Source organism: Chlamydotis macqueenii, chromosome 12 (genome assembly GCF_036417535.1).
Source record: "Chlamydotis macqueenii isolate bChlMac1 chromosome 12, bChlMac1.mat, whole genome shotgun sequence".
NCBI classification, from domain to species: domain Eukaryota; kingdom Metazoa; phylum Chordata; class Aves; order Otidiformes; family Otididae; genus Chlamydotis; species Chlamydotis macqueenii.
In genome coordinates, this window is record NC_141567.1 from 13,510,561 (window position 1) to 13,526,499 (window position 15,939).

At 41.9% G+C, this 15,939-nt stretch overlaps 1 protein-coding gene across 1 annotated transcript in view; it reads right to left on the reverse strand.

The window, feature by feature from the left end:
• MYO5A (myosin VA) overlaps nucleotides 1-14,850 on the reverse strand; it is a 93,694-nt gene extending 78,844 nt beyond the window's left edge. The window contains exons 1-3 of the mRNA XM_086756939.1: nucleotides 14,723-14,850; nucleotides 4,517-4,627; nucleotides 2,860-3,031 (exon numbers count right to left, since the gene is read on the reverse strand). Of these exons, the coding sequence (XP_086613065.1) occupies nucleotides 2,860-3,031; nucleotides 4,517-4,627; nucleotides 14,723-14,758 (319 nt within the window). The 5' untranslated portion in view covers nucleotides 14,759-14,850. The remainder of the gene's footprint in view (nucleotides 1-2,859; nucleotides 3,032-4,516; nucleotides 4,628-14,722) is intronic.
• Between the last annotated feature and the right edge of the window lie 1,089 nt (nucleotides 14,851-15,939).

Consider the following 15,939-nt stretch of genomic DNA (forward strand, 5'->3'; position numbering starts at 1 on the left):
TTTCTATGGAACTTTCAAATCAGGCTGTCTCACAGGACTATAATCCAGATTAATTTATATATAACTTCTCTTTATCGGCACTAAATCATATTGCTATTTTAAGAAATATCATGGCCTTTCCCAAATCAGATTTATGTGTGGGGTTTTTTTTCCTACAATAACAGGAATAACTCTGGCTATTCTTTTTACCATTCTTCTTATATATATTCAAGATAAGTGTATATAATTATTTTATTTTGAACGTATTCACCCATCTGTGGACAAACTAGTTATTAACATAAATAATTTATTAATTTTAATTAAAGTTTGCTCTCCTGCACAGCAAGCAGTACTTTATACATCTGAACTAACCAGCAGTATTCACTGAGTTTTCATCACAGCCATAGCAGTTTTTCCATGTAAACACTCAAATTTTCCTTTGTAACTTTTCAACTTCCCTCATTAATTCTTAATTTCATATTCCCAACAGTATAGCAAAGTTATAAATCACCCTGAATTGCTGGTGAAAGGCTGACTTGAAATTCAGAAATCAGTAGGTTTTCTGTTTAAAAGTTTGCACTACTTCAAAGTGTATTTTAAAGAGTTTAATATCCACTTGACATATTACACTAAGACAGCATGGTTGAATTCGTTTCTAGGGCCATGGACATCCATCCGTCCCAGTCCGAGTTCTGTTGGTTGAGAACAATGCTACCATAATACTCTTGGTGGATTAAAGTGGTTTTAATCTCCTTCAGGCTAAATCAACTGGGTTAGCTCAAACCACCTTCATGGGGTATCTGAGAGTCAGATGAAGGAGGCAAACACAGTTCCTTCTGCAGGCAGAGCTCTAAGGTAATAATCTTAGCAGAGGGGAAGCAATCTGCACTTGGGACGGGAACCGATAGAGCGGTTTGAAAGGTGAATGTCCGAGGTCAAAGGACCAGGACCTTTAAAGGCCAACAGCCAACTTTATTTTCCTTAGCTTCTAACATAACATACATATGCCTACATCGCCAGTTAATCACTCCAGGGTACACTGCACTCCTCAGGTCACCATGTAGCGCTAAACCTCCTTCACCCGCACTCTGACCACCGGGAGCCCCCACACTGCTGGATCCACAGGCTTCTCACAAACTCACATGCAGCTCCCAGAATCATCACTTGAGCCTTGTCTGGAAACCAACCAAGCTCCACCAGCCCAGGCCCTATGCAGACCCATCCATGAAGAGCTGAAGGCCTTCCAGCCCTGTGAGAAACTATAAAACCAGCTGAACCCACGACTAAAGCTGCACTAGGGAAAACATGAAAACAATGTGTTTTCCCAAACACAGAAAAACAAAACTAGCAGACAGCACATTCCTTTTGAAAGCCTCTTTAACAATGCTAAACACATGTTTGCAAGCAGCCAAAACACAAGCCGGGCAGGCTGTCTTATGGGAGAGGTATGGTGGTGTCAGTAGGCACGGGACCACAAAACTCAAGACTGAAAACCCCTTACACGCTCAGGCCATGAGACTCCAGCTGCACAAAAGCCCTTTCACAGAACGTTCCCCTTTTTTTTGCCGTGGGGGCACTAGGGAGAGAAACACAGACAATGTCCTAACTGGGGGAACTGAGATGGCTCCCCAGTGCCGGGACCAGAACATGCACGCTCAGCAGGGGTTTCCCAGAGAGGCTGTGGTGTCTCCATTACTGGAGATACTCAAATACTCAGACACGTTGACTAGTCCAAGCCTGATCTGGTCAGACCTGCTTTAAGTAGGCAGCTTCACTGAAGACTTCTAGAGGTCTCTTCCAACCAGAATTATGCTGTGCCTCTAGTCATGCTCTGACTGCATGACGGGATGAGATGTGGGTATGAATCATCTCCCACTCCTACGGGAATGAAGGCTGGCTGCAGGCAGAGGGTAGCAAAGCCTGATTCAGTCCCCCGTGGTCTGGCACTGCTGAGAGCAGGGCTGGGAGCAGATGCACTCTGCTGAGCATCCGCAGATTAGGAATAGATGGAGTGAGCAAAATATGTCTGGACATTAATGCCTGCAGCCTGTCCATCATAACATCCTTATCATGCTGGTTAGCTCTCCATACTCATCACCATGGGTGGAGCTGCAACAGTGACCAGAAGAGGGAAAACCTGACCCTTGGCATATTCCATATGCAGACCAGGACAGGACCAGGCCTTCAGACCACTCAGCTGCAATTTTTCACTTGTGATGAAGGGATCATTAAAGTAACTTCTCCTCATTCCGGCCATCTGAAAATATCACAGGCAATTACAACTTTGGGTAACCTCTGCTGTGAGTTAAATGATATTTCTGAAACCAAGATTGTTCCTAACTGTGATCAAGACAAGCACTGGCTCATGTACTGCTACAAATCCACTCCTACAGTTGCACTGATTGGAAAACACGAAAAATCAAATAAACTGGTATCTTCCACACAGAGATGGAGGAGCTCTAATGCAGACATGGGCAATGATAGTTGGGCAAATAAATCTACCAAACACGAAGGCTAGCCTCCTGCATTTGCACCAAGTGACGCACTCCTCCAGCCCATGTCTACCTAAGCAAGCCTAAGGGGAACACCAACCAGCCAGGAATCCCACTGGCAAGCTAACATTGCTGAATACACATTTTATAAACAGAGTCCATTGGAAAGCTAGAGGAACACCCAGTGAAGTCAATTTCTCTGAACCTTAACACTTTCAAGTCTACTTGATGGACTTGACTACAAACACAGGGACTTCTGTAAAAGTAGCCCAACATGCCCTATCATTAAATGACTTTAACTTAAAGGCAGATATATCAATAATCAACTTCCCTTCTCCTATCTAGGGCATTCTCTGTAAAGATTATGGTATGAAAAGACAGTACTTGCCACAATAGGTATAGATGAGTTTAGAGTCTATAAATCGAACTTTGAGGTTGTGTAAAACGGCAGGTTCATGGAGATAACTGAGAGCTGTGAGGTCATTTTCACCAACAAGTATGTCAGGGTTTCGCAAGGGCGGCAGTTCCTTTGTCTTCGGATCTAGGCAATACTCTAGGTCCTGAAAATCAAACGGAAACGTGTTGAAAGAGCTGGAGTTCAGGTATTCTCATTCAGTCCCTCCAACCATTCTGCCCGCAAAAGATGCCCAAGTTACAAACACACAATGCAAGATTTAAATTACTTGGTCATTTGAGTCAGTACTTCTTTCTCCAAAAACGTAATTTAAAATTTCCCAAAAGGGTTTTCTATATGCATAACAGGCAACCATAAAGAGATACAATCTTTTTAGACTATTACTTAAAGCAAACCCCTTGCTTTTGCTGCCAAATCTTTTTATTAAATAAAACAAAACACGTTATATAATAAATCTAACCAGTTTTTCGATATTATTTTCCTCTTGAGTAGAAGAGGCAGAGGAAGCAGATCCCCATCAGTCTATAGTCAGCTTCATACACAGTAATATGACACAAGAATGTCAACAGAACACCATGAAGAACACACAAACTGAAAAAAAATGCTACTTACAATTTTGGCAGATATAAATTAATCTCTAATATAGATGTTTTAATTGTGTTTGTCTCTAGATCTAAAATCACTGTATTTACCTGCTATTTCCTTGTTCTCACACAATGTGACTTAACTGGCAAACACCCCCATTCTACCTCATGCAATGTGTAAGTGTGCAGCATCACCACAGAGCCTGGAATATTTGGGGGAAAATTAATCTTGTCAGCTTGCCATGTAAGAAATGTGACTGACTCAAAGACTGAAATTCATTCAAGTAAGATATTTTATTTAGAAGCTATTGTATATCTATAATATGTTCTTTTTACTTCATTGCTATGTAAGCCTCTACACGTAAGTAGGATCTAAGCTGCCCACTGATATGAAAAAAATAAATTAAAAATAAATATTTGACCAACTGCAGTAGATCTTGATTTTTTATTAGAAGATCTGAAGAATCACCATCATTATATATTAAAATTAAATAATCATTTAAATGCCATGAAAAAAAATGAACAAGGATGTGAGCTTTTCGTAGACACGTCATCATTTCTCTGCACTGTATACAGCATCATTTTCGTAATGCTCTTAATCCTTGCCCCTTTTTATCTTTAATAATCTTCTGATGGCTGTGCTCAACTTAAAAGTCACAGTTCTTTCTCTGCAACAGAGAAAGTCACAGTTCTTTCTCTGCAACAACTTTCTCTGCTAGTGTTCTCCTAGCAACACTGTTCTCACTGGACTATCAAACCGGGGTTACAGGCTTAACAGCATAAACAGAAAAAGATGATGCAACTAAACGTAACAGGCAGTTGGATAAAAGCAACGATTTTTAAATTTTATTTATTTTAAAAAGCAGGCAAAATCTATTTTTGTAACTAATTTATCATACCAAAAAAATACTACTGGAAGTCAGCAGACAAGATTAATTGCACATACATAAATACGGATGTTTTGACAGTACAGCTCCCTGCATCAGATACATCAGTCTCCAGTCAAGAACAAGAACAATTGGCCTACAAACAACATGCAGACCTACCTTGCCCTCTTCAAGTCGAAGCTGGAGGACTTTATCTCCAGGTTTATAATCTTTGAGAAGTTCTGCTGACTTCCAGACCTCCTCTGGATCAGGGATCCAAACCCTGGCATACTGCAATACAATAACAAAAGCAAAAGATCAGTGACTTCTTGTTGCAATATAGTTAAATCATCAATATACATGACACCATGTTTTCTTCTTTTTTAAATTCATGTTTAACAGCCAATCTCTTAAGCAAGAGACAAGTTAATTAGTACATCTGAGGTGAGTAAGTTGTTCTATTGATAAAAGGCTACACAAGCTTAATTTCATAGCCTACACACAAAAAAAAAAGGCATATCCCATGCAAAATAATGTTCCAAGATACACATTCAATGCTGAAAATCTACCAACGAAAAAAAAATCAGTGTTTTCAGAGAGATCAAAAACTTAGCTAACAAAAAAAATTACTTGGAGTAACTATTATGCGTAGGTTCTAAATGCATTTGCAGTATAACGTTATATAGGGTTTTTTTTCCTTTTTTTTTTCCCCTAAGAGAACCCTTTGGCATATCTGTGTTAACTCAGGTAAAGCTACATGATCTCAAGTATTAAAAGCTCTTTCCTTTTCCTTTTCCAAGTAACATCTTGTTACTTCTGCAGTTGCATGTACATGCAAGTATGTCCATATGACAACAGCTCTTGAGTAACACAGGGAGAAGGCTATGACATTTTTAATATATTGAAGTTTCTGAACTGATGCTCTTGCAATGCCTGGAGGGAACCGAGATCACCCCACACCCATCACCTTTGCAAACAGAACAGCTTCTTGCCTTTAGAGATGTGGCCATGTTGCAAAACATTCTCAGTTCACTAAATTATTTTGAAATTATTGTAATGTATTTGTCAAAGCACAGCATTTGATGGCAGCGAAAAGTGCATTTGGTCATACAATTTCATCTCCTAATCTTACACCACTTATTTTTGTTCAACATCTTCTGTCTCAAAGAACGATGAAGCTTTGCCCCTCGCCCCTTATTAACCCAGTTTTCCCACTATTTAAAATTACAAATTTCTTGTTTCTACTAGGGATTTTTTGAAACACCAAACTTCACACTGCCTTCTTGTTGCAAGACAGGGAAGGACAAAACGTGTTCAGCCAAGGCAGCGGGTGGGGAGCAAGAGCCACAGAGCCTCAGCCCATGGCCCAGGACAGGGATACGCGCCCTGCCAAGATGGCCCAGCACCTGGAATTACGTCGAACTTCACAAAGCAGCTTGCTTCCCACAGCCAGGATGCTTCTGAGTGCAGGTGAGTAATTTACAACAATCTACACCAATGCCTCCTGCCCTTACACACCGCAGCTTTACAGCACTGCCGCTGCCTTCGTCTGGAAACCTCCCAAACTCCTGAAAAGCTTACGCCAGGGATGTAAACCAACTCTCTCTACTGAGTGCAAGCAGAAAAATGATGAAATAAAGTAAAAATTCACTTTCATTGTTCCCACTACAGAATATGTTATGCTCCCACACCTGGTCTTTCTTCATCTTCACCTTCACTGGATGTTTATGCCAGCCCCAAGAATCTACTTTATACAAAGACAACAAACTTTGTTCTTTGTAGTAAATACGTGCTTGTTATTTTTTTTTCTTTGAGCTTTATTAGTTTCATATATATTTACTATTGTTTTCAGTACAAAAGTGCAGTATTACTTTATTACTTACATACCCTCTTCCCCACTCCCCCAAAAGATATGAATATTGATGAATTATTTAAAAAATGACAGATCCCCAAACCAATTCCTTAGTAGGTGCTCCTGCCACTCCCAGAGCACTGTACATAACAGCCACGCAGGCCAGCAAAAAGGCAGTGAAGCAGCTGGGGGATCAGCAGCAGAAGTCACTGTTAGGGACTTGGGTTATTTGTTAGTTTGTTTTCAGCCCTGCTGCATCCACAACTCGCAGGCTAAGAAACCTCCTTTGAGGTACAGTGAAGGTGTGTGCTGACATGTATGTGTGCTAATGCAAGTAAAAATCTACAGAAAAATTCCAAAATAATTAACCAGGAGGTGACAATAGAGCTGCGGTATTAGAGTCAAGTAGTGTGCTCAGGAGCAATGTCTTCTTGCCTCCCACTTGGTTTTTAAACAAAGGATTCCCTGTAAAACTTCAATAAACACAGGTATATCCAAAGTTACCCCAGTGCACCTCTTCACAGAACTCTTTTACCAAAAAAAAAAAAAACCCCTACAAATCTAAAAATCAGAACCCTGCCAGAAAGCGGTGAAGTTTTTCAGTTTAACACAAAGATGCTACAGTGTCAGATGCAGCTGAGGACTGAACGCCGTACCACACTTTGCCCAGCTCCCCACAGCTCCCCAGCTACAGCAGCAGCTCCCCATCCCCAATATTTCTGATGGGTTACTGCTTCCCTCTCACCACAGGAATTAACAGAAAGCCAAGTAAATGTTAACACGAAAAAGGAAAGCATTTAAATACTGCCTAGCAAAACAGGTTAGCAGGCTGGTTTCCTCCAGGCTACACAAAGAAAAATCTCCTGATGTAAAAAAGGCAGCAGCCTTGTAAGACACAAACACTGTTAACTTCAGGCAGCAAACGCTGCGTAGCAGCTTCTAACTATGAGATCTATGCCAGCATGAAACAGGCACCTTTAATTTATTCCGCTGAAACTGTACATTTTCTACTGTCTAGAGAAGGGAAAGAGAAAGCAGAAAACAGATCACCATAGAAACTGGGTTACTACAGGCAGCTGAACCTTCCACATGACATAACCCCACAGATACTAAAGTTATCCTGTGAGCACTAAGCTGTAGCTTTTCATCCCTAGCATCACTGCCTCGCCTTAAATCCTGCCGAAGAAAACACCTGGTAAAAAGAACAGGTGGGAGGAAAGACAGAGATGTTCCTACTTATAAGCACTGAATCATTTCACAACATTCTCACCTCATTAATTTAGCAGAATGATTTGCAAAATCAGATTTTCATTCTATCTTTTATATAATCAGCTGATGTTAAAATCCTGTTGCTGCTTAGCCTCTACTGGGATCCAACCCTACAGCAGGAAGCAAAGGAGCACCACGGGTGAAAGAGGACCAAGGGAAATACCTTACTCTAGTATCTCTCCTATTCATCCCTCTTTATTTACTAGTGTATAAATAAAGTTTATGACTACATTAAAAGAAGACAAAAACACAATAAACTTCTAGAGATACTGATTTATAAATCAGCCTTCTGAAAAGGGAAGGAAATTCTAGCCTAAACATGACCATAAATTCTAAAATTCTAGCACTGAAATGACATAAAAATTACAGCAAGAATCAAATGAACTTTAGTGAAATCGTGCCTGATTATGATCAATTAATATACTACTCTTTGCAGTAGTTCAATGCAAGCTTTGAACCACCAGAATAAAACTGCTGATAGGGGAGATAACAGCACGACTTACTCTAGGAAAGGCAGTGAATGGCATTTTAGGTAAATATTGTTACCCTTCATGTCACCCCAAGCTTAGCAAGTGTCACCTGCAGTTTACATTTCAGTATTGATTTGGCTCTAATGAGCTCAGCTTTGCTGTCCCGGTAACAAGGCTGTGCTTTCTCTTTGTGGGAGTTTCTGGCTCACCACGGATGACCCCCTCCCATCCTCACTGGAGACGCAGGACTGGAAGAGGCCGAGGAGGACACGCGGCCCCATCCTCCCGCCCTGCCACAAAGCCCCACCATGGCGCTGGCACTCCGAGCTGGAGCAGCCAGCTCTCTCCAGCCCAGCATTCCCGGGACCATCGCTTACTCTAAACTAGCTTAACAAAAGTCAGAATGAAAATGTAAGGCACACAGATGAGAGACCCTTGAACTCAGAAAGAAAACAAATAACTAAATGCATATTGACAGGACTATTTCAAAACTCAGTTTCTTGCCCAGGCTCTCTCCCAGCCTCAGCAGACTAACGTAAAAAACCCCATCACCTCCAAAATCACATGGAAGTGGGGAATCGCCATACTTAGTTCAAGGAAGGACAAGGTGGGCTGCTGAGAGGCAATGGCTTAGTGATATCTACACAGGGACTCTTTTAGAGTTCACAGCAGAAGAAAAATACAGGTGGAGGTTTTCACTTTTTGACTGGTAGGTCAGAAAGCTGGCTGTATTACCACAATTTTACATAAGAAGAAAATAGGAAATTGCAGTATTCTGTCATACCTCATGATTTCATCTTAGATCACATGAAGAAATCAGCAGACTACAATAATTATCTATTAAATGAGACCGTATGACTCACAAAGCCTCTCTTCCGAGATATTAACCTCTTGAAGCACTAACTGACACTGCTGACAGAACGGAATTAGCAATGCAAGCGGCTCAGCAGTCAAATAGTTTTCTACTTCCACTGCGCAATCACAAATACTGCAGGACACAGCTACCTTCCCAGCTTAACAGCTCTTTTGATAAGAGCTGGAAGAGTTCGCAAAATTATCTACATCCTAAAAAGAAAAAGGAAATTTCAACTCATAAAAAGCTGTCCTTAGTTTCTCAGCAAGATCTACCCATACAAGCGAACTTATATGACTTTCACTTCAGCAGAGATAATCTATTTATTTGTTTACAGACAGCCTCAAAAAACACAGTTTTTCAGGTGTGAACCATGAAAAACTTATGAGAGGTGTTGCCCCTCTCTCTTTCAAGAATGACCTCGTCTTTGGGTAGGAATAAAGCAGCTCAATAATACCCGGACCAAAGAGCCACCCCCAATTCTGGCAGCACTGGCCGAAGGAGCCGATGGAACAGCAGCAGCTGGTGAAAGCCAAAGCCAAATTTGACTAAAATCATTCAGTGTGAACCTGCTGCTAACCAAACACAGCCACCTGGAGAGAGCAGGCTGCATTATTAGGCTGGAAAAATAAAAGGGTCTATGGTAGCAAGGTGTAACAACAAAACAGAGCACAGAGTTGTACAAGTTCACAGTGCAGAAGTGTGGAACCTATCCGCACAAAAATGCAAACTTAACAGAAAAACATTTCTAAGCTGTGTGATTTCCTTGGAGGGGGTCACCCTGAAAATACAATTTGATGCTATTAGCACAATTTCCTTTCAGCTTTGTATCTTCCCCTATACTTGGTTCACAGTGCCACCACCATGGATGATAATACTGAGCCTAAAACACATAAAACAGAAAAGTTTAGCTTTTGTATTAACAACACAAGCAGATGCACAGCCAGGTGAGCAACAGGTCGAACACAAGTCCTAACCTGGCCAACGTGCATCCCCTACCAAGAGGTCCTATCATTCACACAGGAGGCGGGAGGAGGTCCCATTTCTTCCACTGCTCAGACCACTCAGATTCCTCCCATCTGCCCTGCGATACACAGGCGGTCCCAAGGATGCACTGCATTTCTATGAACAAAGCGATGCTGTGGGTTGCAGTTTGAAAAGAAACACAAGACTTTACTCTCCTTTCATAAAAATGCCAAGTAACCAGGGAGGATCGGAAAGTAGAGCATTTCCATGACAAGCAGGCTGCTGCAAAACCTCTGACCAACTCATCTGAATTCTCCTTATGGCCTGAAGGAAATGGCATCATTAGTTTTGCAAACAAATAAAACCAAAAATCACCGGTTTTCTTAAAGGCAGTAGCATTCTCTGGGCATGGATCACATTTTCTGTCTTGTTGCTCAGCAACCTCTTGTACAGTTTATGCCTAATATTTAGAAAACATGAATTTAAAAAGACATTTATATCATAATATATAGTGGGGAAAATATATGTGACAATTTGTGCTAATGTTTTATCTGAAAAATAACCTCACATAGTTAGTTTACCTAACAGGAAGATCATAAGCCCTGTGTTATTCTGACCAGTGGGAATTCCCTGGCCAGCCCCACACGGAGCTCCCAAGCAGCAGCTGGGGGACAGGGGTGACCCAGGCTCGGAGCAACACCCCAAGACACCCCCACTGTGAGCCTGCGTGCCGCTGGCATTGCCTTTGCAAATGTGGGTCAAAGCGCCTGAAGACCCAAGGTCCGGCAGGTGAGGCACGGCAGCCTTCACCACGCACAGGGAAGCTGCCTGAATTGCAGCCCAAGGAGAAAATGTGTTGTACCCGAGTATTTAATCTACTGTATAAATATCCTCTACGCTTGAATCCTAAGGATATAAAAGCTTGCTTTTCCCCCTCCCCCTTTCTTTTCTTCTTTCTTTTAAACACTTTTATAAGGCATTCTAGGGCATTGTAGGGCCCAGTGACTTTTAACACCAAAACCAACCTGTAGGTTGTTTGCCAAACACGCCCTCACTGTACAAGGTGCAATCCAAACCTACCAGCATCCCACAAAGAGCCACTGCAGCAAGATTTACACCTTCAGCCACTGGGCAACGTCCATTGACTTACATTTACCTGAAACTTCACCGTACTTCAAAGTGATGCCAAAAAAGCTAAATCCCAGACACAGGGTATATATACATGCTACCAGAGCAAATATCAGCAAACAGAAATGTAAATTTTTGTTATTTCTTTGAATATTGCAATTATTAGCAACCTTTCCACTGAAATTCTGAGAAAATTATCACCCTACAAATCCAAACACTGGCCACATCAAGGCCAGAAAACTCAGTGTTTTACTTTAAACTACCGTATTTATCAAAGAACAGTTATATTCCCAGGTTGTAGTCAATATGATTTTTATAAGAAAGATTTTTAAGGAGTTAAGACACATTCAATGTTTAAAAGTTGTGAATTTTCTTTATCTTTAAAAACAGGGCTTTCTACATTTTACGTTGATTGTCCTTGACTTTCTCTTCAAAACCTCTTGCAGAGGGAGACAGATCTGGTTCACACTCAGTCGTTACTAACCCAGGCAAGACTTCAGCTATCGAAACACTGCCCATTCACGCCCCTAAGCTGCTGCATGTGGGAACAGTATTTGTCAGCTCCTGTTGTGTTTCACAGGCGCCCTGTCACAGGCTCTTCTCCGTCCTCCCCGAGCAGCCGCGCGCAGCCCGCGGTCACGGTTACAGTCCCGTACGCCATCCCTGACTCAGTCGGTGATGCCAGTCGCACCCGCCACTGGGAACCTCTGGACAGCGATGGGAAGTCACATGCAATGCCGCTTGAACAAATTTGCCCACATGACACTTCTAGGAGGGCTTAATTAAGGCTGTATTATCAATTAAAGGAAGATAAATCATGTTTCACAAGTACCACACAAAGACTGGGACAGACGCTGGCCTGGCCAGTGCGTTAAAAGGAAAGAGCAGCTACATCCTCCCCTGCATCCCCACAGCTGCCCCAAGCCTGTGGGGACGGCAAGGAGCGATGCTCTCGCACCGCTGCGCAGCCGGCTCCTCGCCTGCGGGACTCCTCTACCATCACCCGCCAGCAGCCCACCTTTGGCGTAACGACCTGCCACACAAACCCGGGGAAACAGCAGCGCTTCTGTCCTACTCGCTGCAGAGCTGTTCTCATTTAACCCAGCACACTTCTCAAGAAATATTAATTTTAAGTCAACTAGGCTCATAAAAATATATTCAAAGAAAAATCAATGTTTAAGACAATTTTGTCTTTTGAACAGTTTTGTTTTCTAGACCCGTCAAAGGAACAAATGCAGCTCTCGAAGACCTTCCAAAAAGACGGCAAATACAGCTAGATCAAAGCCACCCATGTTTTGGTCACTACTTGGGACACGAAACAGCTGAATAACCACAATAAGATCAGCAAAAGCGTCGAGCAGAAGTGTGACGCCTGCCCCAGACTGAGCGACAGGAAAATACCCTGACCCATGTAAAGCTTCATTTGGGGCCATATCCACACAGAGAGGCATACGCTGTGTTGCACTTCAATTCACACCACCAAAACGAAGGCCAACGCTGAATTATATGCTGGTGATTTCAAAAACAAGTTAATTATAAGTCTGCCTTAAAACACCTTAATTCATCCAACCTGAAAAATACGTTACAAGAGTTCGGTAATAGTGGCCACAAGAAATTTAAGGGCAAATGAAACAACCACAGCCATTCCCTCACTATTAAGCTAATGAGACCTGTGGTGTTGAAGAAAGAGTATTAGGAAAAGGATGCAAGATTTCATGTCGGCGTGCTTACAGTGAATGTTGTAAATATATTACAAAAATATTCCAATTTAATTTTTTTTTTAAAGCCAATACTTAAAGAATACACAAAAAAGCATTTGACATGTCATTCATGGGTGCCTGAATTTAAGATCCAGAACACAAGAACTGTGTTTAAGAACACAAACACTATGAGGCCAAATGAAACAAGTGGTTTTAGGACTTCGTTTTAACACTGAGATGATGCAAGTCATGATATCGACTTCACAGCATAATTAACAAAATGCTGAAATAAGTATTATGTCCAGACCACCGGTGCAACTCCAGACAAGACCCTCATGTTTCTTACATATTTTCACATGCTGATGTCACACAATAAAACATTTATTTCATCTTCTTAAGTTCTTAAATGGATTTAAGAACTTACAGAAGCTTTTAAAAATTATTTTCCCCAGAATTTCTGGGAACCTCACCCATGAGAGGCAGGATAACTGAATCGTTTCCCGCACCACGCAGCCCAGCCCAGGTTTAGCTTGGGGACAGAAGGGGCTCACAGTGCTGACTGCAGCTGGATCTTCATCTCGGGTTCATACACGCAGAAAGAGGAAGCATTGTCTTTTGTCTCAGTGCCTCTGCTTCAGCACAGAGCCATCTGCATCACTGCCATGAGATTACTTGGTATATCTAGCACTCGCTTAGGCAGGAAGGGAAAATAAAGGGCTGTATTCATTACTCAGATGCACTGCGCAGTGCTACAGCGCTGGAGTTTGAAACAATAAGTTAGTGAGAAAAAAGTAGTGGAGCCATAATTGACCACCTAGCTCACAGAGGTGAAACAAGGCTAAGTTTTCTGATCTCTGTAAAACACCTGGAGTATGGACAATTGCTGACCTAACTGTGATAGCTTAATTTAAAAGTTAAAAACGAAAGGAAAGATATTTGACGTAAACTTTGACAGCAGATAAGGCTACAGATTTCTGAGCATCTTTCGCTAAAGAAATGATTCTGTTGTTTTTACTTAATTCTAGCCTTCCCCCAAAAGTCACATTGAAAGTAAAATACCTGTTTGAGGTTCTAAAAATCCAAAATTAACTCATTATTTTTTGTTAGCACAACACAGAAGCCCCAGGCTGAGATGTAGTTACGCCATTAAAACAGAGCTTTTACTGACTTAGCTTGAGTTATTCAGGGAAAACCAGTTTTACTCAGCCAACCCAGGACATAACTCTGTCATTATAGCCGCGTCCACACCACAGGCACCGCTCGGCCGTGTTACAACAGCAACCCGACACCCGTGGAGCACACCTAAGGAAGCTACATTTAGTCCCACCATTTTTTCATGGAAATTAACAGCAGATCTCCATGCAAAGAAACCGTATGAACGACCTGGCAAGGTCTAACTTAAAACCAGCGAGCAGAGTTACACCTCCCAAAGAGCCTCCGCAAGTGCCGGGGGAAGCTGCGAAAGCAGAACTAGGGCTAACGGCCGCAGCCCTGCTCTCAGAAACGCTCCGGCGAGAGCGGCTGCGTTTCCTCCCCGGCCATCTCCAGCCCTGCCCTTGTACAGCCCCAAGTGGGACGCGCGCACAGGAGCCCCTGGGTGCAGCAGGGCTGTGCGGCCGTGAGCACCGCCGCGACCCGAGTGCTGCCTGGTCCAGCCCATTTCATTAGCACAATTCTGACCTTGGCTAGCGTAAGAAACCATGGAAAACACCTCTGTGTTGGAAAGGGGAGTGACATTAAAACCTTTTCTACCCGTTGGAAATTGTATACCACATTTAGCCTTCGAGGAACTATTCCACTCCTTTTCTCTACAAGCATTATCTATTTGATTGTCTGAAAAAAATTTCTCTTGCCTTTGTACTTCCAATACATAAGATCGTCACAAAGAAGGGCATTCTGACATCAAATTCTAACCACTCCTGCAAATGCTTTCATGTAAGATTTTTCTAAGAGAGACAATGTCCTAAACAATTAAATTATTGTCTGACATGTTTGAAAAAGTCATCTTTATATATCTCCAGATTATAAGTCAAAACTCTACTTACTTGAAACCTCTACTAATAAATTCTTATATGAGCTATTACATGTTGGCTATACAGCCTTAGCCTATGTTAAAACCAAGAAAACAAACAAAAATATTCTACTTACTTTAACATACATATAGTCTAAACCATCTATTTCCATCCTGTATCTCTTGTAACACTTATTTTCAGCATCTTCAGAGGCAGTCGGTGTTTCCTTTCCAGGCAAAATAGGCTCAATCTCCACGGAAAATATTTCCATCTTTCTTGTATTGGTGTACGCTAACTCATAAGGCAACTTGGGAATCTCTCTCTCTGGTTTCCTCAGCAAAACAACTGAGGTCATCTGCTTTAAAGATACTTATGAATAACCCATGGAGTCTGCAGAGAGTAACGTGTGACAAGCCATGTTGGAGCAATGAATTCCTGCATTGTTAGACAGGCTCACAGTATTTTTAATTTATTTCTCTGGCTCTACAAGGAGCAAGAGTGTCCTCCTGTAAATTACAAAGTAATCACAAAATTCTCTCATCTTGTGATAACCAAACAGAAGAACTCAAAGACATCATTGGTAACTGCAGCAAGACTTCATGATTTTTCATATCCATTTACAAAAAAGAGACCATACGGTCATTATGTTCTTCTATATTTAGGACTGTCAAGCTAAAAACCCGCACTTTACATCTAACCATGGAGCAACCTCAGGAATCTTCACACAACATCGTATTTCCCCCCTGTAACTACTGTATAGACAGAATGAGAGCTCTTCAAAGCAACACTCCTTTAGCCTTTACGTTTAATTTTAAAGCGAGGGCTCTCATCAGTCCGCAGGGTAAGTAGCCTGGAAGAGTCTGCTCTCAACCACCTCCACTGTCTCCTAAGAGCTAAGTAAACTCAACAAGACACTTCTCCTGCTAATTACCAGTGGCAGCTTTCATTCTTTGTGAATTACCCTGAGAGCCTTACCTGCAGCCACACTTGAAGCGGGGTTAAAAGGCAAAAATGAAGACTTGATGAGCAATGAGGGAAATGCAACAGCTTTCAAGATGTTCAGAAAATAACCACAACTTTCACCAAACAGCATGGAAATAACAGGCTCGAAGACGACCTGCAGGTACAGCTGCATTCTGCTTTCTTGACTCTTTCTCCTCCAGTTTAATCCTCACAGTGCTCCCTCAGACCGCTCAGCAGCATGGTGACTTCTCATTCCTGCTTGCTTATTTGATGTCAGGTTTGTACTTTCTTCTCCCTTAACACTTTAAGCAGCTTTACCCCAGCCTCGAGTACCTCCATGCCACTATTATTCAGGGAAAGATCTGTGACAATTCTTGCTATTGTCCCAGA